Source organism: Sabethes cyaneus, chromosome 2 (genome assembly GCF_943734655.1).
Source record: "Sabethes cyaneus chromosome 2, idSabCyanKW18_F2, whole genome shotgun sequence".
Lineage (NCBI taxonomy): Eukaryota > Metazoa > Arthropoda > Insecta > Diptera > Culicidae > Sabethes > Sabethes cyaneus.
Genome location: NC_071354.1, coordinates 168,478,983 through 168,504,141, shown reverse-complemented (window position 1 = coordinate 168,504,141; position 25,159 = coordinate 168,478,983). Strand labels below are relative to the sequence as shown.

Below are 25,159 nucleotides of genomic sequence, written 5' to 3'. Positions count from 1 at the left end.
AGACTCCTACACAAGTACACCCGGAGGTCACCAAATCAAACAGGATCACAGATCGACCACGTATTGATCGACTGTCGGCACTTCTCAGAAATCATTGACCTCAGATTCTATCGAAGTGCTAACGTTGACTCGGACCACTACCTGGAGATGGTTAAGATGCACCCAAAGCTCTCTGTTGTGAACTACATTCTGTATCATCGATGTCAGCCGCGGCTAAATCTCTCCCGGCTGAAGCAGTCAGACATCGCCGCAAACAATTCGCACTCACTCAAAGTTGCGTTGACGGAAGAGGACGAGCTGGACGAAGACCCTCTCGATGACTGTTGCAACACCATCAAAACAATCATTAGCAGTGTAGCGGAGAGCTTCCATTGGACATGTGGTACGAGATCAACGGAACGATTGGCTTAACGATGAATGTATGAGGCATGGCGGTGAAGGAAGAGGAGAACGCTGCGCGGACGGCCAAGGTGCGCAGTGACTCACGTCTGAACGTTGGAAGGCAAACAGAAGAAGATGCAGCGAAACCAAATCTTCCAAAGGATGGGGTTATCTGCGCAATCTACAAGAAGGACGATAAATTGGATTGTGAGAATTATCGAACGATCACCGTACTCAATACCGCCTACAAAGTGCTATTCCAAATCATTTTCCACCGTCTATCGCCAATTGCGAACAGATTTATGGGCATTTATTAAGCCGGCTTCGTTGAAGGACAGGCAACAACAGATCAAATATTTACACTGCGGTAGATCATCCAAAAAGGCCGTGAATACAGAGTTCTTACACACCATTTGTTCGTTGATTTCAAAGCCGCATATGATACCATCGACCGAAAAGAGCTATGGAAAATTATTGGCAAACATATCCAATCTACAATGGGTGGTACACAGTGCTGTGTTCGGGTTTCGAGTGGATTGTCTACTTCATTCGAATCACACAGAGGGCTTCGTCAATGCTTGCTGTGTTATTTATGAAGACGAAAGTGTTATGAACCGAGCGGTCATCGCACGCGGGGCACGATCTTCAACAAATCTAGTTAAATCGTCTGCTTTGAAGATGACATGGATATTATCGACAGAGCATCTGTGACAGTGGCTCAATAGTACACTAGACTAAAGCGCAAAGCAGAGAGGATTGGGTTCAAGGTAAATAAGGTCTTAAACCTTTTAATAATGTTGGCTATTAAGGCCGAACGAAAATAAAACACTTTATAGAAACAGCGGATATTTAATATCAACAGAATGCAGCGACCTAAAAAAAATACGTCTTTTTGCTGGAAGAGTCCAAATACAAGAGACAGCACTGCCTATTTATTGTTTTTAACATATTAGAGCGTTACTCTTCGTTACACATAAACGCGATATTTTTTTCTAAAGGGCGTAAGCCACAGCGCCCAGCTATAAAGCAACAAATCTAACGCCCAAAACCTATTTTTGGATCAGACAGTCGTTAATTTTTCCTCACTTTGAGAATTGCTGCATGTCACATGCATGAATATTTCGTCAACCATGTTTTCGTGCAAGACATCGGTTTTGAATAATTTATTGCAGTATATTGGATACAATTGAGCTACAAGTGGCGATTCACTTTTCCATAACTGTTCACTTTCAGGACATCGAATTGGACTGCGTTGAATATTTAAACGATAAAATCGGTTGAAAATAGGGCTGTCGGTATTCGACTCTTTAGATGAAAACCGGTATTTCGGTATTGGCGTAGAAAATACCGGTAGTACCGGTAAAATACCGGTATTGGCAGATTATTCAGAATCACTAGAAATGTTGATGTTTTTCAGTAAATTTCTTTATTTTCAAACTTTAGCTTCAGTATTATTGCTTAGCAAAGTAGAATTCAAGCAGATATCGTACGCTTAGCGATTTATTTCTCTTGTTAGTACGGATTTTGTTGCCAACACTTCTAACAATTGAAAAAACTAAAGTAAATTTCTTTATTTTCAAACTTTAGCTTCAGTATTGTTGCTTAGCAAAGTAGAATTTAAGCAGATATAGTACGCTTAGCGATTTATTTCTCTTGCTTGAAAGGATTTTGTTGCCAACACTTCCAACAATTGAAAAAACTTCCGCTTTCATCGAAGTCTAATGAACGGCTCTAAGCGCATCATGAATTTGCCTTTCATTTCTTCAAATTTATACTAGGGAAACACGCGCTTAACTATTTACGAATATCCCGGGATTGTAGCTTCCGCTATAATGAATGCCTCGGTTTCCTACAATCTCTGTTTCCTACAACGATTGCTCAAAAAGCGCAAAGATTCTTGTATTCTAATCACGACCCGGAGTCGTCAAAACAAATAAATGAAGCTGACTTTCTCGTACCTTCGCTTCATACATGAAGTCACTTGTTTCATTTGTTGAACAGAACGTTTCAAGCAAACTTCAGCTGAAGTTAATGACTGTAACAAATGACGACGTCTGGCAGTAGGTTAATTATAATATGCATTAAATTGTAAGAAATATTACTCAAATTCAATTCAATTGCATTCAAAGTTGTTGGCCGTCTAGTGAATATTTGATAAAAGAATACAAATGAACCTTTAAAACCGGTCGTCACGGTGAAGTGAAAATCGTTTCATGGTGCCTGATTGAAGTTTTGAAACGAATCAACGTTGCTGCAGTTGAAACTGAAGTTTCATTACTTCTTTTAGGGATGGGAAAACTATCATTAATTACTGATAGTTATCAGTAAGCAATAATATCGCTAAGTATCAGTAAGGTTTCGCAGTTATTGATGCTTACTGATACAGTTACGTCGTCCCGTTAGAAAAATCATTTGGATTAAAGTTAATGGTCGGTAGTTGCGTACGATAGACGAGAGTGACACAATGTGTCGTCGTTGTAGTCAGCAGCTTCGAACCGGGGTGGCTCGTGCTGTTTCAAGCAATCGTCTCTATTCAACTCGATCTAGGGTCATTCGTCACAAATTTAACAGTCGTCTCAAAAGTCATAAATCACTTTCGACTTGGTCAAGCCATCTTGCATGTTGAATCTTCGTGTTTCCGGTGCCGGTGGGGTTGCTGAAAAAAACTGTTGTTGCTCTGCCGTCCGGCATCCTTACGACGTGCCCGGCCCACCGTAGCCTACCGACTTTCGTCAGATATAGATGAGAGACTCCGGGATTCTCAAGCAGTGAAAGTATGTCGTGATTCATATACTACTACCCTTGATGCAAATCATGCCTCTCGTTTCGATACCCGTTGGTCGGAACACCGCCTCAAGAGTGATGTTGAACAGTATACTGGATAAGCTGTCACCTTGTCCCAACCCTCGCCGCGTCTCGAAGGGACTCGAGTGTGCCCCCAAAACGTCCAAAACACATCACTCGTTCAAATGTAGCTCTGATTAGACGCGACAGTTTATCCGGAAAACCGGTTTCGTGCATTAGCTAGTCTCGATGGACTGTATCGTATGTTGCTTTGAAATCAATAAAGATGTGATGCAAGGACACGATGTACCCTCAACATTTCTGCAAGATCTGTCGGATGGTAAAAATCTGGTCGGTAGTTGCGCGAGACCCCAGAAAGTCCACCTGATAAATTACAATGTAAAGTTACAAAAAATAATGCCGGTATTACAATTTCCTATTTTGTTGCTACAATGCCGTGATGGGTAAAATTACTGATATTTACTGATAGTTATCAGTAACGTACTGAAACTACTGATAGTTATCAGTAACGATTTTTAATGATAGTTCCCGTCCCTGACTTCTTTGTTGAGTGACTATTGTATTTAATATTGTAAGCGACGTTGGCGGGCCCTGATGTTGTTTCCTAAATTATTTGAAGCTTAGAATAATTTGGTGGCTTCTAAATATCAAGTTGTTCAAAAATAAATTGAAACGTGACGTCTGGCTTATACAATGAAACATTTGCATGAAACATTCAGCAAAGATGCTGTACTATGCCTTAAACGGGTTCAAGAGGTATAATTATTTGATCCACAGTTTCACCCTCTTCATTGTTAATAGTCGAAGAATCTCGTCAGCATTAACACGAAGATGTTTTTCTATGAGTTTTACAATCTTCTATCCAACTTATTTTTTCTTTGAATAAGGAAACTAAAAAAAACTAGGAAATTAGAAAATACCGGAAATACCGGTTTTTTGCCTTTCCAAAACCGGTATTTCGGTATCCAAAAATTGGCCGGTATTACCGGTTTCGGTACTACCGGTACTACCGGTTAGACAGCCCTAGTTGAAAAGGAAGATTGGTTTTACTCTTTAACATTCTCAGGACATCAACTTGATCTAGCTTTAATCAAAATGAATAATCTCCGTATGTTGTACGGCGAGATTTGTTCAATTTTTTTTATCTAAAATCTGCGCAAATATAAAAGCAAATAGCTGAACTTTTAATGTTCAAAACCAGATCACCGTGTTAAATTTTTTGGAATGACAGACACTCTAAATATTCCTTCTAAAAACCTTGCCGTAAGAGTAGTCCTACGTCAAAAAAATAATAACACGAAACATTGGGCCAGGCACAATTACTCTTTTAAAAAATAGGGTAAGGGACCCCTTTCGTCATACGTAAACAAAATCCATACGAGATGAATCTGACATTTCTTGTCTGTAAATGTACACATTGGCGTAGCTAAGAAATTTCCCTGGTAGGGGCCAAGGGGGTGCCTTCAAAAAAAATTCACTCTGTATAAAAACTTATATAAGCGCCATTGTCATCGTTATCGTTAGCAGCATAGAGCCGGGTGGTTCTCTCAAGCAGCCGTCTCCATTCAACTCGATCTCGTCGCCAATTTTTCAGCCGTGTCAGAAGTCGCAAATCTAAAAGCAAGGTTACTGTTTCCAGTAAGGTTGATCAGTAGTAGACCAGGATCTTTCAATCGGTGAAGAAAGTTTCGTAAGTTTTTCACCAAGCGGCGTTGTATTCGAAAAAGTTCTGTTTTATCATACTGGGCCCTATTCTCACAGTCACCTCACCTCACATGCCCTATTCTCACAGTCACCTTGCCTCACCTAACAGCTCCCCGTTTGATTTGTACAGTCACCCAGGTGAGCGGGGTCATCTAGGTGACTGTGAGAATCGCAAATTGTCACCTTACCTGAAAAATTTAGGTGAGGTGACTGTGAGAATAGGGCCCACCATGAATAAAGTCATGAAAACAAAAAATTGTGAATAACCGTTTAGTTGGTTTCGAGGAACGATGCTGGTCTGAAAAGCTAGTCGTCGTATGTTCGAATCTCGACTAGACGGTGCTGCTAGATAGAGTCAGTAGGCTGGTTGCACTAGCCACGTAACTGTCCTGTACTTAATAGCCAGCTGTGAACCGTGAAGTCTGTCGATAAAGCAGAGTCAAAAAGTCAAGTCTTTTTTGAATTGCTGTCAAGTCATAGGGGAAATGTGTATAATGTGCCCCCCCTAAGAATAAATGGATATATCTCCGTTATACATCCCCACATTACCGTTACAACTACGTGTATATGTTGGTATTTAAGCTGACAACCAATTGCAATTGTTTATTTCCTTTAGTATTGTGGAATAAACATGCTAGGAATTATTTAATAAAAGCACCTAAATGTTGTGGTTCTCGTCTGCGCGGGGTAAAATGCCCCACCTGCGGTATAATATGCCCAATGCGGTAATTTGAGTATTTCTACCAGTGACAGACCAACTCTATTTTGTAGAAAGTAAAACTATTTCCTTTGTTTTACAAAATATCGTTATTTTATGTAAAATAAACCTAGTTTCGGCCTTCTGGTGCACTTTTTCTTTTCTGCATGGGGCACATTATACCGCAGCTGTGGCGTTTTGTACCGGGTAGTTGAATTACCTAGAATTTGGACGTTGGTAATAAATTATTCCCACCACGGTTGCTCTACAATACTAATTGAATTAAATCATGGCAATTGGCTTCAACTTAGATCTGTTTACCTATGTTTATAGCCACATTTGCAAGGGGGGCAAATTGCACCACCGCAAGTGGGGCATATTGGCCTGCTTTTACTTATTTGAAAAAATATTAAATGCTAAAGCAAATCAAGCGTTTCATACCGTTATTTTTGGCAGGGATGTCTTTTTGAAGTTCACTTTACGCAATCGAATCGCAACAACCGGTTATTTACAGATTTTGACAAGAAAATAGCTTATGGAAATGACGGCAAAAGTTACATCGGAAGCTGCTCAAAAACAAATTTATTTTTGTTTTGTTTTTACAGCATATGACAACTGTCATACTTGCATAGTAGGCTAGTTCCATCAAATACTATGGTTTCTGGGTGGTTTTGCATTTTGATTTCGCTTGTTTAGCGAAAAACGAAGGGGGGGCACATTGGCCAGGGGGGGCACGTTATACACAATTCCCCTATCAGGTAGCACAAAACCGTGAAATTCATGATCTTGTGTTGTGTTGTGTTGTGTTGTACCAAAAGAAGGTCGGGATATCATAATTATTATTCATGGTGTATTTTCATAAAACATAAGCAAAAATCCTGAAATCATGAGTCATTTTGCTCATTTTGAGTATTGAATTTATATCTGTAATAAGTTAAGCATGTATAGTATCTTATAGGATTGAAAGTGCAAATATGTTAGAAATTAAATAAAAAGAAAACTTATCCAATTTAATTCTACTAGGTATATTTTATTCTTGATAGATACGTATTTCGCCTACGACTTGCAGGCTTCCTCAGTGTCTGTTTCGAAGATTAAATCGATATAATTCGACGAACTGAGCAATGTGTGTGTGTGTGTGTTTTGTGGGGGGGGGTGCTGTGCAGCTCATTTCCTGTTTCTCGGAGATGGCTGAACCACTATTACATTCGCCGCTATTACATTGGTTTGAATGGTGTTATTGTCTAGTACATCACTATTGAATTATTTCGTGATCCGATTTCCGATCCGATCCGTGATTCGTTTAAAACTTATAAGCAAAAATGTGAAAATTACGTGATACGATTTTCTCGATTTTAACGATCTTTGTACCAAATGAAAGCTCTTGCTATCATAAAAATAAAACCAACAAGTAGTTTAAAAGTTACGCTTAACGCTTAACGTCAAAACACGCTTTTTTGACAAGGTAATAATCATCGCCTGTTTCTCAATGATGGCCAAACCGATTTCTGTGCTGTTAGTCTCTTTTGAAAGGTAATAGATCACTATTGAATTGTTTTTTGATTGGACGTTTAATTTATAAGTTATGAGCAATTAAAATTTACAATAATTTAAAGCGATTTTGACCAAGATAATTTATGTAGTTTCAATGATTTTAGTATGATGTGGAAGGTCTTAGCACTGCAAATGTATCTGCAAAATTTCATAGAAATTCGTTTTACCGGTGTAAAGATATTTAAAAATAATTAATGGAATTTATTCAAGAAAATTAAATTGATATGAATCAATATAGAATGGTCACGGTGTTGCACAAACCGTTTCTAAAAAAAAATAAGCCATCAAAACGGTAAATGCCAGTTGGTTTGTATTGTCATCCTCTGAGACCATTTAAAAAAATCGTTGGAGAAATATTTGTTTTACACCTTTTAGAATTTTCAAACGGCAGATTTCTCGTGTAAAGTAAAAACAATCATCAATAACACTTCCACGATGAACATAAATCGCAGCCGGCATTGACTTTTTTGTAACATATGCCCATTGGCAACCATGGTAGGAATTTTGAACGATATTGGGATTATCCGCAGATGTTCCGGATTACATTGCGCTGAGGGAAATGGCCATAAAAACTCATCAGCGACACCTCGAATCTCACTAGCATTTAAAAATTAGATCAATGGCTGTCAGATCAACCACCTAAGGCCACGTTGGTTATATCTGGGCAAGTTTCGGGGACTCTCGTGAACCACCGGGAAAGTGACTAGTTCGAACATTAACAAAAACTCATAATACGACACCTCAAATTAAACATGTAATCACATTAAAGATAGGTACATGTAAGCCAAATGATGTACCTGGGACCACATTGACCAATTCCAGACGTGATTTTTTTTATAAAAAAGTATACCATATTGCGTTATTGTACTTCCCTCGGGGTTACCGGAGTTGTTCCGAACATGTCCAGATATGAGCAATGTGACCCTAGATAATTGCTTTTGTTTCTATTATTCTAGTTTACAAATTGTAGTGTGACTTGTGGTCTCTCACGATGAGTTTTAGTTCATGTTTCAAACTGGCCGCTAGCCTGAGGATTCCTAGGACTCCCAAGAACATATTCAGATATCACCAACATGGCTCGAAATAGCTAATTTAGCTTCCATTGATCTTGTTTTTAAATTCTAGTGTGATTTGAGATCACGCATGATGTGTTTCGATTCAGGTCGTACAGTAGTCATTCCCTCGACGGCAACTTAATCCGGAGCATTCCCGGATGGTCCCAAATACAGTTTAAAACTTCCAAGATGGTCGCCAATGGGCATATGTTGCAAAAAATCAATACTATGTTGCAAAAATCAAATCAATATTTACTTTATATGAGCAATATGCCCCATAAAACTTTAAAAAGACGTAACTCAAAAATTTGTTCAACGATGTTTATTTAAATTGGCTCAGAGGTGTAGGATCACAATATAAACTAACTGGCACTTACTTTTACTTGTACTTACTCAAATCAATAACAACTTACTTATATTTTTTCAGTAATTTCATGAAAAGAAGATGTATTAAAACCTAAGAATGCTCCGATTTTGTTCGAATTTTGTAAATTTTTACGTTTTCAAAACAGTTTTAGGTTTGTATTCTTGCCTTGGTCGGAGATATGGTGGGCCCAAAAATCGTCATTTTGCCAAATTCTTTCTTTTAAATAACTTTTGAACAACAAACCCGATTTTAATAACTTTAATACCAAATAAGTATTAATAAATCTTTATATTTATTAACTTTCAGTCGAGGTTATATGAAATAAATTGCACAGTGTTAACTAATAGTTGAATCATGTACCGAAGGCGTGACGATTTCTTTATCAAATAACAAGTTTAATGGTATAACAAAGGTTCCATTTACCACTAGGTGGATTAAATCGGGGTTTTAACAATCAAATCACTGTAACTGTAACACTGTAACATATATAAAAAAATTTACATTTGTTTTTGCAGTGTTTTTATGATTTTTGATTGGTACAACAAAAGTTCCACTTTTTAGCGGAAAAGTGGTGCCTGCAGCTGCATGTAATCAGAATATCAAAACCCCTCTCCGAAATACGCCATTTAAAACTTTCAAACGCTCGAACAATCGTGAATATTCGCTGGTTTTTTTCTGCACTCTAAATCAGCTGGCTTGTCCACGACAACATAAACAACATTAATGCATGGGTTGCGTTCATCCAGCTGCACTATTGCATCATGCTCGTGGTTGAGAACCTTTGTCTCGCGTGCGCGTTCCTTTCTAGTCAGGTCGGTGCCAGCATCTCAGATTCATCTGTATGTTCAAGCCCAATGCAGCAGCAAGAAGCTGAGCTCACTACACCAGCCAACAGTAATATCAAACTGTGCAATACACACAACTGTGGTATGCAATTCAGCTTCAACCAATGAGTGTTTTCCCCCCAAACCACCCCCAACGAACGACCCTCGGCAGCGGTCGTGAACCATTAAAGTGACGACCCTCACACACAGCAAGGAACTCTTGATGCCTGCAACCACTTGTCGCCTCAATCTCCCAAATAATCCGTGCTTGTGCTACCTACTGCTTTGCTGTGCTGTGACTCTGACTCTGACTACTGACCATGCATACTACCGTCTGAATGCTCTAATGGTGTAGCGGTCCGTGTGAGAGCTAGACTTTTTGCTACATAACCGAATGAGTGAAAGCAAGCATTTTCGCAAATACTGAAATCAGTCGCCAGTGAATCGAACCGTCTCTTGTCTCTACTAGTACAGCAGAGCCGAACCGAGACAGCCACCAAAGTGTCAAACGTTGCCATTAGTGTCCATTGCTGGATGGAAAACACGGATTTCAATCCGGAATCCAATAAACTTTAACCGGATCGAAATCGGTCTACTGACGTGACGAGAAAATTCTGTGAAGTGAAGGTGAATGTAAAATTTTCTTGACACCAAAAACTGAAATAGCATCTGGCAATCACTTTGGTGTCCGGTGGCCACACACGGAGCGGATAGGACGTTGCCCTTTGAAAAAGGTTCAGTGGTTCGTCGGATTTGACATTACGGGAAAACGATCGGAAAGTAACCAGAATTTCTGTTCCGTATGGTACCAATAGTGTTTTGTGTTCCAGTCAGGTCGTGCTCCTACGCGGCAACAAAACGAGAGTTTTCCCATAGGAAAATGAGATCCATATTTTCACTGTTGGTGTGCAGCGGGCAATAGGGTGGCAGTTTGGGTCCAGAAACACGCACGAGAAGAGAGTGAGTGTTGGACTACGAGAGGGTGGCATGTTGAAGCGCACAAAGAAGCTCGATCAAACTGTGTGCGCACAAGGCACAGTCGGGCAAACGTTGGCCAAATAGAGTCAGTTCTAGTAATTTTATGATTTATGTTCGTTGAGCAGGTTTATGTTCACTTACAGTTGAACGGTTTTGCTGCCCGAAAAAAAAATTCGTCAATAGTTTTTGCACAGTAATCCAAAATATTAAAAAACGGAAGTATAGGGTAATTTTTCTAGAAATAAAGAAAACCTTATTTGTCGAAAACCCTTGCAAAGCATTAACGATAAGCTGCTAAACAATGTTCTAATACCATCCTAATGTCATCAAGTTTAAGATGAAATGTAAAAGCCGATCTGATCAATCTCCGTTAAAATCCCTGAGCCAACACTTGCCGACTGTGCGGGATGTAAGTATCGTGCTAGCACAAAAGCAGAAGTCTATGCCAAATGAGCAACTGGTGTAGTGCGAGAAAATTGGATTTTCCTCCGTGAGCGTGTTTCAACAACAGAACAACACACACGTCTCAGCGCGTTTTTTTTTCAATTCAAAGGGGTGGTTTGGGCTGTCGGAGCGCGGTGAGGTGAAAAATCGTGACGAATCGACGTCGGGAATCAGCTCACACTGCGTCCATATTTCAACTTCGCAAAAGGGTAATCGGAATACGCGTCGCGTTCATGCACATATTCAACGCTTATTTTAATACGAAAACATATTGTACGAGGTAGTTGGATTATCAGACGAATTATTGAGTACTGTATCGGATTGGATATTTGTGAAAAGGCTGTGTAGGAGGTTTTGGAAGAAAAAGCAATCAAAATGCGGGGAGTGCAGTGTGATAAAATTTGTGATTAGTGATTAACGGAAAGGACAGGATTTTAATTCTTTAACTGTAGTGGTAGAAATAGATAACCTTGATGTTGGAAAGCATCCTGGAACCTACAGTAGAGACATTTTGATCATTGCAATAGGGGATCAAAGTTAGATTTATGCGATGTTTATTTGTTGTTTGTTGCAACAAAGGCTAGACCGAATATGCACACGGAATAGGTTGCAAGTGGATGAATATGTGTGAGATACCCCCAGAACGTGTTACACTATCGTAATTGCGCGCTGGCGAGAGCCTGTTTTGGTGAGTGTGCATCGTGATTTGTGCTCTCCCCAACCCCCGTTTCAAATGACCCTGCCCACATTCAGTGTGCGCCAGCTGGATACAATGTGACTGTATAAGCGTTGGCGTATGTTACGATTGATGTAAATAAAGAACATACGGAATGGAACGCAACGTTCGTGTGATTTTAATCGTTAGAAAAAATACACAACTGAGTGTAGTGCATTATTTGTTACAATGTATTGCAACTGAAACTCTCCAGAAGCAATAACACTATCCAGTGAAAGATGGTGATACACACTTGTTGAGTTTATTCCTCTTTGTTCGTGATTTGAGCACCTTGCATCGTCATCCGGTCGTGGCCATGCCATTGCGAAAATATCGACCGATAGTAACAACGACGTCCGCCAGCAGTAGCAGCAGCAGCAGCAGCAGTGGAAGCAACAGCAGCAATCTGACCGTTTCGAACGTGACACCAAAGATATCGACCCTGGCAGGCGCCACCAGTCTAATCCCTGGTGTTCAATTCCCTCACCACCATCAAAACTACCAACGAGCTGCTACTCCTCAGCGGATCGTTCATCATCATCACCATCACGCTGCCAATTGTAATTTGAATCTTATCACGACAGCCGCTGCCGGAACCTACCAACCGGTAGCAGCGCTTCCGCCTCCTCTGCCACCACCACCAGCAGCAACACATTCTTCAATATCTCATCAACTGCATCATCGGGCAATCGCGACACCTCCGATTTTGGATCCGCTTCCACTCTGTCTGGACGCGAATGGAACGTATCTGTGCACTGCTTATAATCCAAGATGCTACATAATACAAAAGGTAATTGATTGTTGTTTCATTGTTTGCATCTATGTATCTTTTAATTTCAACACAATTCTGGCTTTAATTTTCAAAAGGTCGCATAACTCATGCAAAAGGGTTGATTATGTGACTTTTTGAAAACTAAAGTCAGAATTGTGTCTCCGAATGCAAAAGGGTTGATTATGTGACCTTTTGAAAATTAAAGTCAGAATTGTGTCTCCGAATGAGATAAATCGATCGGTTATTTGATCGTTTTATTGGCACATTGGCGCAGTCGCACTACTTAATGTGATCAAATATCAATTTTTTCACGTCCGAATCTGACCAAAGATTTGCGAAATCCTTCCAACAGTGTTTTTTTTTATTATTACCGCACTGCCCAAGCAACATTTTTGTTACATTATAATAGCTAATCAAGCACTTGTTCCACGGGTATTAAATGTACGATAGTTGAATAAGCTATTCTTAAACAAAAATGTTTGTTGAGTGGAAACGTATATTTTTTCTTTTTGGCAATAGGGTAGGGAACAATTCTATGCAGAACCAGTTGCATGTTGCCCAAACCCTCTATGATTTGAATGAAACTATAAGCTACTCCAGAATAGGTAGAAATATGGGGTAACTGGAAATGGAGGAAATAACTTACTTAAGTGACTTGCTGTCCAAAGACAAAGCCTGTTGCACAAGATTTCTTCAGTTTAGTCGGTTGCGGGCTACCGCTCTCCAATTCCTCCAATACCGAATACTCTCCGCCAGATCTCGCTCCAATTGGTCTAACCATCTTGCTCGCCGCGCTCCTAGTCGTCTTGTTTCTACCGGATTTAAGGCAAACACCATCTTTGCAGGGTAATTGTCCTGCCCATCGTATCCGTTCAGCACGGTACATTTGTACGGGGGCGTAGTCTACTGGACCGCAATTGCTTGTGAACCCCATAGTAAGCTTGACTTCCGCTGAGAATACGCCTTACGAATCTCACGGCTGGTATCATTGTCCGCCGTTACCAAGGTAGACAAATTCGTCAACTATCTCAAACTCTTCGCCGTCGTTTATTATGCTATTGCCCAAGTGGCATCGGTGTCGGTGATGATGTCCCACCACCAAAGGTTACAGCTTTTATCTCCTATTGCAAAAGTCATAATAAGGCCTTTATTATTGGGTGCGATGCGAATGCCCATCATACAATTTGGAGCAGCTCAAATATCAACAAGAGAGGTGAGTCACTTTTCGAATATTTTTCTCAGCATGATATTGATATATGTAACAGGGGCAATTCTCCAACTTTTACTAACTCAATCAGGGAAGAAGTTCTTGACTTAACATTATGCAGCTCAAAAATTTCTGATAAAATACAGAACTGGCATGTATCAGATGAAATATCGTTATCTGATCATAGTCAAATTTTATTTGAATATGCTGCAAATGACTTGTTACAGGAATACTATAGAGATCCTCGAAAAACAAATTGAGAACGTTACAGCTCGGAGCTTGAGGGTGAGAGCGGGATAATTTCAGTAGAAATAAGCTGTTATCAGGAACTGGAAAAGGGTTCACAAATTCTAATAGACAAAATTAAACAAGCCTACCGTTTGAGTTGTCCGGAAAAAAGGCGTTCTACAAACAGGGATGTGTCGTGGTGGAACGATAGGCTAGAGAAATTAAGGAAAAGGGCCAGGAAATTATTTAATCATGCCAAAATCACATCAAATTGGTCCAAATATAAAAAGGCCCTGACTGAATACAATAAAGAGATCAGAAGATCTAAACGTAGGGATTGGAGGTTCAATTGTGAAAACATTGAAAGTGTCCCGGTTGTTAGTAGGCTTCAGAAGGTTCTCTCAAAATCTCATTCTAATGGCTTAGGATTTCTCAAAAATAGTGATGGTTCTTTCACTTCAAATACAAAGGAAACGCTAGATGTACTGATGAAAACTCATTTTCCAGATTCTCTAGCAGTTCCCAATCAAACGTTAGACATTTCAGACTCAAACTCTGAAATAATGGACAAGTGTGCTGAGACTAGACCAAACGACTCGCCGTATAGATCAGAAAGATCTAATAGGGAGAATGAAAGTCTGGCCAATAAAATTTTCACACACCCAAGAGTAAAATGGGCAATTGATTCATTTGCCATACTCAAATCTCCAGGAGTTGATGAAATTTTGCCAATATTTCTTCAAAAAAGCAAGACTGTATTCGTTCCTGCTTTAACTAAGCTATACAAAGCAAGTCTTTTGCTGAAATATATTCCTACAGTATGGCGACAGGCCAAAGTAGTGTTTATACCAAAAGCAAACAAAAAAGACAAATCTTCACCAAAATCATTTAGACCAATTAGCTTGTCATCCATATTCCTGAAAGTAATGGAAAAACTGATTGATGAATATGTTAAAGGTGTGATACTCTGCAAAAATCCTCTAAGTAAAAATCAATTCGCGTATCGAAGTGGCATGTCAACAGTTACTGCTCTCCATTCTATCGTAAATAAAATAGAAAAAACTTTTGAAGCCAAAGAAGTCTCACTAGCAGCATTTCTGGATATAGAAGGAGCATTTGATAATGCTAATAAATCTCAATGGAAAATGCAATGAAAAGACATGGTTTTGCAAACTGCTTGGTTGAGTGGATTGTTGAAATGCTGTCAAATCGAAAGATACTCTCCAATCGTGGAGAATCTTCATTAAAAGTTATAGCTGTTAAAGGTTGTCCACAAGGGGGAGTTTTATCTCCACTGCTTTGGTCGTTGGTGGTAGATGACCTTTTGAAAATCCTGGAATTACTAGGCTTCGAAGTGATTGGTTTTGCGGACGACGTCGTCATTATAGTCCGTGGCAAATTTGATACAACGGCCTCAGAACGAATGCAAACAGCATTAAGTTTCACCCTTTCATGGTGCAAAAAAGAAGGACTGAATATAAATCCTAGTAAGACCACAATTGTACCATTTACAAAATGAAATAAAACTAATTTCATAACTTTGCACTTAGACCAAACTCCTCTACCGTTTTCTACAGAAACTAAGTGTCTTGGAATTACTCTAGATAAAAAACTCAACTGGAACACACATATCGAACAAGTGATCAACAAAGCTACTAGTGCTTTTTGGGCATGTAAAAGAATTTTCGGTAAAAAATGAGGTCTAAGGCCAAAAATGATACATTGGGATTTACTCGGCTATAGTGAAACCTAGAATCACATACGCAGCATCAGTTTGGTGGCCGAAAACGAAACAAAAAACGATTCAAATTAAACTTGGAAAGCTGCAAAGACTCGCTACTATCGCTATAACAGGAGCAATGGGTACTACTCCGTCTAAAGCCCTAGATGCTCTATTAAATCTGCTACCATTATCTCAGGTCATTCAACTAGATGCCGTTAAAAACGCGATAAGACTCAGACGAACCAAAAATCTTTTCAGTGGTGATCTAAAAGGCCACCTAAGTATCCTAAAGGAATTTGAAATTAATCCTCTTATTTTTCAAGCTGAAGCTCTAATGGAAAAAAAATTCGATTTTGACCATTTATTTAGCATCCATGAACCAGATCGTAGTGAATGGGAACGAGGGGGCCCCTATGTCAGAGATGGTTCAATAACTTTTTACACTGATGGTTCGAAATTGGCAGACCGAGTGGGGGCTGGCATTACTGGTCCTGGTCTGAATAGGTCAGTGGCAATGGGCAAATGGCCAACGGTCTTTCAAGCCGAAATATATGCTATTCTAGAATGTAGGGGAATGTCGTCGTGGTTGGGCCGCCTTTTTGACATTCGCCCATAACTTCGGTTTTAAAAAGGTTTTTAAAATCTAAATAGATAGTTGGAAAGGTCTAAGAATAAGCTATACTTCTGGAAAATTTTGAACTGATTGCTTAAAAAATAATAAAGTTATAGGCATTTACGTGAAGACAAAAAATGTTGCCATACTCGGGCCACGTTGTACAGGTTGGGCCACCGCTCTTAATCCAAGAAATACGTATTGAAACTCTATGTAGAGACATCAAAAGAATGAATTTCATGCGCAACGGCCCATATAAGTATAAATATCCTATTTTTAATAACATCCTTGCGAAATTTTTGGTGATCTTGTAAAATCAATATTACTACAATCGCGTTTTCCGATGTGTACTACTGCAATGAAAAATCAACAACAACCTAGGTTTTTATTGTACTAATTAGGCTTTATTTCATCACATTTCCCGCGACTGACGTTCTCTAGCGAAAATTGCGCTTCTGTGCCTAAATTATGGTGGCCCAACCATGGCTACACAAGTGGCCCGACCTTTACAATAAGCGCTTTTGTAGCATTTATCCCCTTACCCTACCCAACCTACCCTACCCAACCTACCCTACCTAACTGGACGGGATTTTTTAATAGCCTTCGAAAAGAGCACAACACACTTAATACATTTTCAGCATTTATCCCGATAATTGCATTTCATGAATCATTTCTTGAAGAAAAGTTAACTGCACCTGCAAAACTTTTTTTGTATTGTTTCTATCAGTGAATTCAGCACGCGTGTTTTGAATACACGATTGAAACTCACAATATTGTGAAAAGTTAGCTGTCACAGTAAGAAATTTTACAATACTTGTACAAAGGTATCACGAGTTACTAAAACTGAACAAATCGTCGTGACCCGACCATAACAGTGGCCCGACGATAACGACATTACCCTACTTCGATCTGCTTGAAGAGAAAATATAGGTATGCAAATATTTGTATTTTCTCAGACAGTCAGGCAGCTCTGAGAGCTCTAAAATCTGTTGCTTGCACTTCCAAATTAGTCTGGGACTGTGTAAAACTGCTTCAACAGCTATCTACACACAACAGGGTAAACCTCTTTTGGGTTCCCGGGCACTGTGGTATAGAAGGTATTGAAAGAGCAGACGAGTTAGCCAGATCTGGATCTGCAATGGAATTTATAGGTCCCGAATAGAGATGCCAATACCGGGGGGTATTTTGAAAACCGGTTTTTCGGTATTGATAAATGCAATACCGGTAAAACCGGTAAAAAACCGGTAAAAGTTAACATTTGAAAACTGCATTTAAAAATTGTATGATTTGAAGAGAATGTTTCCATAATCAATGGTACTGAATTTTTTCGGCATAACTAATTGAACTAGTTCATTAAAATAATAATATTTAACAATGCGAAGAGAATTTACCGTGACATCTTTCAAACGGGAACAAATTTTAATGAAAATCTTCCGGAGGCAGAGAATCTTCATTCGGTGTTCACAGATTAAGAAAGAATAATTCCTAGCGATAAATTAGAAAAGTGGCTAGGAAAACGCTTGTTCAAGAGTTTATTTTGATAAGCTTCTTAGATACTGACATTTATGATAAATTATAACTGAAAGCTCAGTTGATTTGGTTCATCTGCCTGCTCCGTTTCTGAATTTATTCCATTGACTTTTAAAATAATAAAATCTTGCAGAATTTTATTATCAAACCATCCTTGAAGCCTTGAAGAATATTTCAAAGTCATCACGAATAGTGCGGCTAATTATAAAACGAATAAATTTAAATATACGAGCTCTCTCTGAAATTTTACCGATACAGTAAATCGAACAGCAGTTGTGCGGTACCTGAAAGGTGTTCCGAGAGTAGTTTTAGAGTTCGTAGTTCGTAAAGTTTGAAATTTTTCCGGTACAGCAATTCGACAGCAGCAGACTGGTTCTAGCACTGCGACAAAATCTTCTTTCTTCATGAATTCCTAATCGCTTAAGTAAAGCGTATCGTTGCTTCTCAGATCTGATAGAAAAGATCGAAGTGATGATTGAAGCCCGCAGAATTGTCTCGGCCCTGCCAACAGATTATTCTAACTAAACATAAAGTTATTTCTATTCCAGTTTGTACTAGCAACCGAAGGACTTTCTTTTCCGTGTTGTGTTCTGATATTTCTCTAGAGTTAACAGAGTATTTTCACTGAAGATTTTCTGAACAGCTTCACTGATATCGCACATTTCTTCTATTGCGCAATATTCTTAATTATTTGGCGCATACAAGCAAGAAATCGGACTTATTTTGCCCTTCGCAAAACGCTACGATCCACAAGCATACGCCGTCATATGAAGCAGACAATGTACAAAACTCTAATTTAACCGGTAGTTCTTTACGGACTTGAAGCTGTAACTTCGCTCACGGTGAAAATACGCGCCCTCGTCGTGTTTGATCGGAAGATGCTGCAGATGATATTTGGTGGAGTACAAATTGAAAACATAGAGTGACAGAGGCGTATGAATCACGAACTAAAGGCATTGCTCGGGGAGATTCATCGTACAGCTGGCGAAAGTCGGTAGGCTACGGTGGGGTGGACAGGTCGAAGACGCCGGAAGACAGTGCAACGGGAACAGTTCTCTTCAACGACCCTATCGGCACCAGCAACAAAGGGACTCAACGTGCAAGATGGCTCAATCAAATTTGCGACTTCTGAGACAAATGGGAAATTGGCGACGAGTAGCCCATGGAGTGAAACGAGTTGAATGGAGACGACTGCTTGAAAAACACGAGGCACTCCGGTTCTATGCTGGCAGCGGTGAGGTATTTTGGGATGTTCGCTTTGGAAGAACTACATACTTGAGTTATTATTTGTAAAACCTTCAATCATGAAACTAAGTTCACCCTATGCTTCAAATGTTTTACCAGCGATTCAGGCTTCTTGAGTTGTTATTTGATCATGCAAAAAATACCGAAAATACCGGTTTTTGATCGTGGAAAAACCGGTAATTCGGTATTGGAAAATAGCCCGGTAATACCGGTAAAACCGGTTTCGGTAAAACCGGTATAGCATCCCTAGTCCCGAACCTTTCTGTGGGGTATCCAATAGTACGTGCAAGATGGAACTGAAAAAATGGGAAGAGAATCAGGTCAAATTAAACTGGAATAATACTCTATCAGCTCGTCATGCAAAACGGTTTATTAAGCCAAATGCCTCAATCACGCAAAAGCTATTGAATCTTTCAAAAAAAGATTTGAGTACTTTTAGCGGAGTGGTTACTGGTCATTGTCCAAGCAAATATCATCTGAAGGTAATAGGAAAGCTTAATGATGATAGATGTCGTTTCTGCAATCTAGAGTGTGAAAGTGCTCATCATATACTGTGCGAATGCACGGCATTATTCAATAAAAGGCGCAAATTTCTTGATAAAGGACTGTTGGAGCTTTCGGAAATATGGGCTAGTGCTCCTCAGAAAGTAGTACAATTTATTCTCAACATATTACCGTGTTGGGATGATGCCTTCAATTAAAATAACAATAGCTGTTCATAAGTAAAGGCATACAGCAAAAGAGGACACACCACAATAGATCAAAGAACTGGTCGCAGTGGTCCAAGGTCCCCAACAAGGAAAAAAAAGTGGCATCGGTCGGCCTCGGTTCCGGTGGCCAGTATGTACTTTGTTTTAGACGTATTTACCTTTAACCCAATTTTTTCTGCTTCGCGTTTTAGTCTGGTACACTGTTCAGCCACCGCCACATATGTTCTGCCGATAATATCTGTGTCACCGGGAAAGCAGACGATTTGACTAGATTTAGAGAAGGACATAACTTGCTTCAACCTGTTTTTTCCAACTGAAACTTCCTAGAAATAAAAGATACAATTCCAATGCATAAATATTAATTATAGATTATTTATTATTGACATTCCAAATGCCAAAATTGAGGTGTCTTTGATAGCATACAGCACAGTCCATTTCCTACCCGCAACCAAACGCGCGATTCAAAGCGACTGGAGAGAACCCCCGAAACACGCGTCTTGAATCGCTCGTTCCAGAGTAGCTTTGATCACGTGCCATAACTGCCCGCGCTCGACCCACCCAGGTAACCAATAAGCGTTAATATAAGCAGTAAATCAATTGTTTATTAACATCCTTGGCGTTTCATACTGCAGGTTGCTGTTTATCAGCCTTTTGACTGTATAACTGTTGTGAATTGGCAACCACAATTCTATTTAAATTCTTCTTGTCGGTAACTAGCTACAAACAAGCATGGTCAGCACTATAAGAGGGCTAGCAGTAAAGTAGCCGCGCCTAAGGCTTTCAGACCGATAAGTCTGACTTCAACGCTTCTTAAGCTGATGGAGAAAATCACGGATAACTATATCCGCAATGAGTTTTTAAAAAACTCTCCGTTACATGTAAATCAACATGCATACCAACACGGTAAATCTACGGAAACCGCACTGCACTGCTTAGTGACGTTAATTGAGAAATCGCTCAAATATCAAGAGACGGCACTTTGTGCTTTTCTTGATATTGAAGGCGCTTTCGATAACACGTCCTTTGCGTCAATTAATACGGCTCTCTGTCAAAAGAGAATCGACCACACTACAATGAGCTGGATTCAAGCAATGCTCTCGAGCAGACAAATTACAGCATCATTGGGAGATACGTCGGTCACGATTTCGGTGATCAAAGGATGTCCACAGGGAGGAGTTCTCTCCCCCCTGCTCTGGTCACTGGTGGCCGACGCACTCCTTCACAAGCTGTAACAGCTTGGTTATGAGACCATTGCTTACGCCGACGACGTTGTACTTATCGTCAGAGGAAAGTTTGACGCAGTACTGTCAAGTCGCTTGCAAGGAGCTCTAAACACCACCATGTTATGGTGCTCACAAGAGGGACTTAATGTAAATCCCACCAAAACAGTCGTTATACCATTCACTAGGCGAAGGAAACATACCATTACTCCGCCTATACTGAATGGTGTCAGACTGGGCTTCAGTAATGAAGTCAAACACCTCGGAATAATTCTCGATAAAAAACTGAACTGGGCTGCCCACCTAGATTATGCTGTTAAGAAAGCAACTTCGGCTATCTGGGCATGCAGGTCACTGTTTGGCAAAACCTGGGGATTGAAACCTCAACTAGCCTTCTGGTCATATACTACTATTGCACGGCCTAGGATAACCTATGCTGCAGTCGTATGGTGGCCAAAGGTGAATGAGGTGACAGCCCAAGCCAAACTAAACAAAGTTCAGCGCCTGGCCTGTCTTACAGTTACCAGTGCCATGCGTACAACACCTACTGCAGCCATGGAGGCAATGCTATGCTTACTGCCTTTGCATCTTCATGTGAAGAAGGAAGCAGAGCTCGGCGCACTACGGTTGCAAAGGAGTAAAACCATACTCGAAGGTGACCAAATCGGTCATCTTCGCATACTTCGGGAATTCAATCTGACACCCTTAGTAACTTCAGTCTCTGACTGCATGGAAGCCAGGCCCAATATGGACGTTCCATATGAGGTGATTGAAACAGATCGCTCAATGTGGAATAATGGAGGGCCAGATCTTCCATCTGGAACTATCTGTTTTTTTACAGATGGTTCAAAAATGGGGGCCTGCACAGGCTCCGGAGTCTACGGACCCGGCATCAGGGAAACTATCTCATTAGGAAAGTGGCCCACCGTTTTTCAAGCAGAAGTATATGCCATATACATCTGTGCGACAATATGCTTGAAACGAAAGTACAGGCATGCGAAAATCGGTATCTTCACGGACAGCCAAGCAGCACTACTGGCTCTCAAGTCCGCCAAATGCGTGTCCAAATTAGTTTGGGAGTGCAGCACAGCATTGAGGGAACTCTCCCGCCAAAACAAAGTTTTATTACTTTGGGTGCCCGGTCACTGCGGAATCGAGGGCAATGAATTTGCTGACAACCTAGCAAGACAAGGATCAGCTCAGCAATTTATTGGTCCTGAACCGTTTCTGGGCACCTCCACATCCGCCGTGAAAGGCGAACTGATGACATGGGAAATGCTAGAAATAGCATCCCGTTGGAATCAAACACAGGGTTGTAGACAAGCTAAACAGTTTATCTACCCAAACCCTGCAGTAGCTAAAAAACTACTCCATTTAACTCGTAGTGAACTACGCACGATCACGGGACTCCTAACAGGACACAGCCCCGCTCTTTATCATTTAAAGAATATCGGCAAGGTATCATCTGACACCTGCCGCTTTTGTAACTCTGAACCTGAAAGTTCAGCGCATCTGCTCTGCTATTGCGGAGCTCTTGCATTATCAAGGCACAACTTCTCAGGAAGTTTCCTTCTTACTCCATATCAGGTATGGAGCCTAAATCCCAAAACGGTCATTGGCTTTATAAACCATGTAGTACCGAATTGGGGCACAGGATTACAACTATTCCGCTCAACTCCATCAATGGGTATGAGCGATCCGTAAACTGTGTACAGCAATCGGGGCCTGCCACAAAAGACGATCATTAAGACTGTCGCAGTGGCCTTTTAACCCAATGCCCTTCTGGCATACAAAAAAAAAAAAGTAGCCGCATATTTTGCTAAAATAGCATTTAAGTAGCATTTAAGACAACTTAAATGCTTATTGGCTTGCATTTAAATTGCATTGGAAATGCTTATTAGTTACCTGGGCATGGCTACGTGGTACTCTTGACAATTCTGTTGTATTTGTCGGAGTCTGAAAATCATCCGTATAAGCACGTACCCCTATAAAACCTATCTGATACTTCCCAACGAAATCTCTTGCTATTGAGGATATCCGACGTAATTAGAGCGGGGAGAGCACCCGCCGTTGTTAGTGGTTCATTTCCATTTTTCTAGAGTTCTGTCGGGACTCGCTTCTTACCTGCGCGGCGGCTCTATTAGTCTTCAGACAGCTGCCCGATTTCTCGCCGGACCTCTCAGAGATCGGGAACCGGAAAGGTATTATCGTTTGTAAACACTCCTGTATTAGATTTTTTTTGTTTGATTATAGTCACTTTAACCAGCATGGGTCATTCGTGACTTCTGCGGGGTGAGGATTTGAACCCGGGTCCTCGGCGTGAATGCTAACCACTACGCTGGGACTGACCCCTCTGTAGTAGAATCAGGTTATCACCCAAAAAGATTAATTAATTTACGAAGTGATATCCCTCAGTGTAAATTAATGATAAAACGCTATGTAACGAACACACCCAAAAAGGCCTTTTGTTGTTAGGAAATTGCAAATACCGGTAGATCTGGTACCTATGCGGTTGACAGAGAGCCGACCATCGTCCGAGAAAGCTATAAGGTTTTGCACGAGCGAGCATAACCTCGCTTTTTTGATGTCTATCAGTGGTCTACAGTAGACTGAAAGTGAAATCCAGGACGATCGCGTTAAAAATTAATGCATTGAAAACCAAATACATCACAGAAAGAGGTCCAAAGGAAGCAAATACGTCCCTCTCACGGACGGTAACCATTGACGGCGACTAACTAGAAGTGGTAGACGAGTTCATGTATTTGGGATCGCTAGTGAGCGGGAACATTAGAATGAAGATCTTGCGGCACATTCAAGTGGGAAATTAGGCCTACTTTGCCCTTCGCAAAATGCAAGGATCAAGAAACATACGCCGCCGTACGAAGCTGACAATGTAACAAAACTCTTATTAGGCCAGTAGATGTTGAACGGACTTGAAGCCGAGAGGCTGCTCATGGAGGATATACCTGTTCTTAGCCGTAATCGAGCGGCAAGTGCTGCGGACGATATTCAGCGAAATAAAAACAGAGAGTAGCGGAGGTGCATGAGTCAAGAGCCACAGGCACTGCTTGGCGATATTCCTAAGGAACATCTGGCGAAAGTCGGTAGGCTACAATGGGCCGGACATGTCGTAAGGATGCCGGACGACAGTGCAATCGACTGTCTCACTGGCACCAGGAACAGGGAGGCTCAACGTGCAAGATGGCTCGACCAGTTTGAAAGCAATTTGTGACTTCTGAGACGACTGGGAAATTGGCACCAAGTGGCCGGAAGTTCGAGTTAAATGGGACGACTGCTTAAAATAGCATGAGCCACCCCGAGCCAGATCTAAGCTGCTGACGATGACGACGATATATTGTGTCATCTTCGTCTATCGCTCGCAGCTACCGACCAATAAGTTTAATCCAACTGATTAAACTTGATTATCCAACTGCTTACTTAATACTAGTGATATTGCTTACTGATAACTATCAGTAGTTAAGGATAGTTTTTCCATCCCTAATCACCGGCCGTTATTGTGCATGGCGACTTGGTAGGCTATGAAGTATTCCACCACGCACACATATAAAGATTTTTTGACATGAAGTATTCCACCACGCACACATATAAGGATTTTTTGACATTAGCTGAGGCCCTCGCTGAGGCTGTTTGCAGTAGGAATAATATCAAAAACATCAAATATCAAACTCCCGGATCCTCTCCTCCACTCTTCGCTCCCCTCTCACTCCTACATAACCGATCCTCAGCTAATGTCATTCTGGTTAGTGACGAAACCGCAAATTACTTCATTAGCTGGGGCCCTCGCTGAGGCTGTTTGCAGTAGGAATAATAAAACATCAAATATCAAACACCCGGATCCTCTTCGCTCCCCTCTCATTCTTGCATAACCGATCTGCAGCTAATGTCATTCTTGTTAGTGACGAAACCACAAATTACTTCATTAAGCCCGGTCACCGGCCTTTACATCGCTAGCCTACCAACCTGGATATTCTTGTCGTCGATGACGATCTTGATGTCCCGAGGTGAACAGCTGTCGTACGTCGCCCCCAGCAGCAAATAGAACACTTCCTTCTCGTTAGCGGTTCTACGTTCGTGTCGTGTGGACAGTGTACGGCCATATTCGCATGGGTAGATAAAATCGGTAAACCACTGTATATACACATTCACTATGGTTCTACAAAAGTTAGACGAGATTTTTTCAATTAAACATGAAATTTAACTACAAAAATGAAATTTTTCTCACTTTAGGGGTCCTTAAAGTGACCTTAAAAATGACCCACATTCCTGAGTTCAACATCACTTGTTTTATATTCAATCCTAAGACTTTGGTCAAAATTTCAGCCAAATCGGTCAACATTTGCAAATTTGAGACTATTTTTAAGAGTTG

General features: G+C 40.6%; 1 protein-coding gene across 3 annotated transcripts in view; it reads left to right on the top strand.

The window, feature by feature from the left end:
* Positions 1-9,877: 9,877 nt before the first annotated feature.
* The window catches only part of LOC128738253 (la-related protein Larp4B), a 71,480-nt gene continuing 56,198 nt past the window's right edge, over positions 9,878-25,159 (top strand). Inside the window, exons 1-2 of one of the 3 annotated variants that reach the window (XM_053833250.1) lie at positions 9,878-10,121; positions 11,094-12,314. In XM_053833250.1, coding sequence (XP_053689225.1) covers positions 11,841-12,314 — 474 coding nt within the window. In that variant the 5' untranslated portion in view covers positions 9,878-10,121; positions 11,094-11,840. Of the gene's footprint in view, positions 10,348-11,093; positions 12,315-25,159 lie in introns of all 3 variants that reach the window. The other 2 variants (XM_053833249.1, XM_053833251.1) reach the window with 2 other exon arrangements.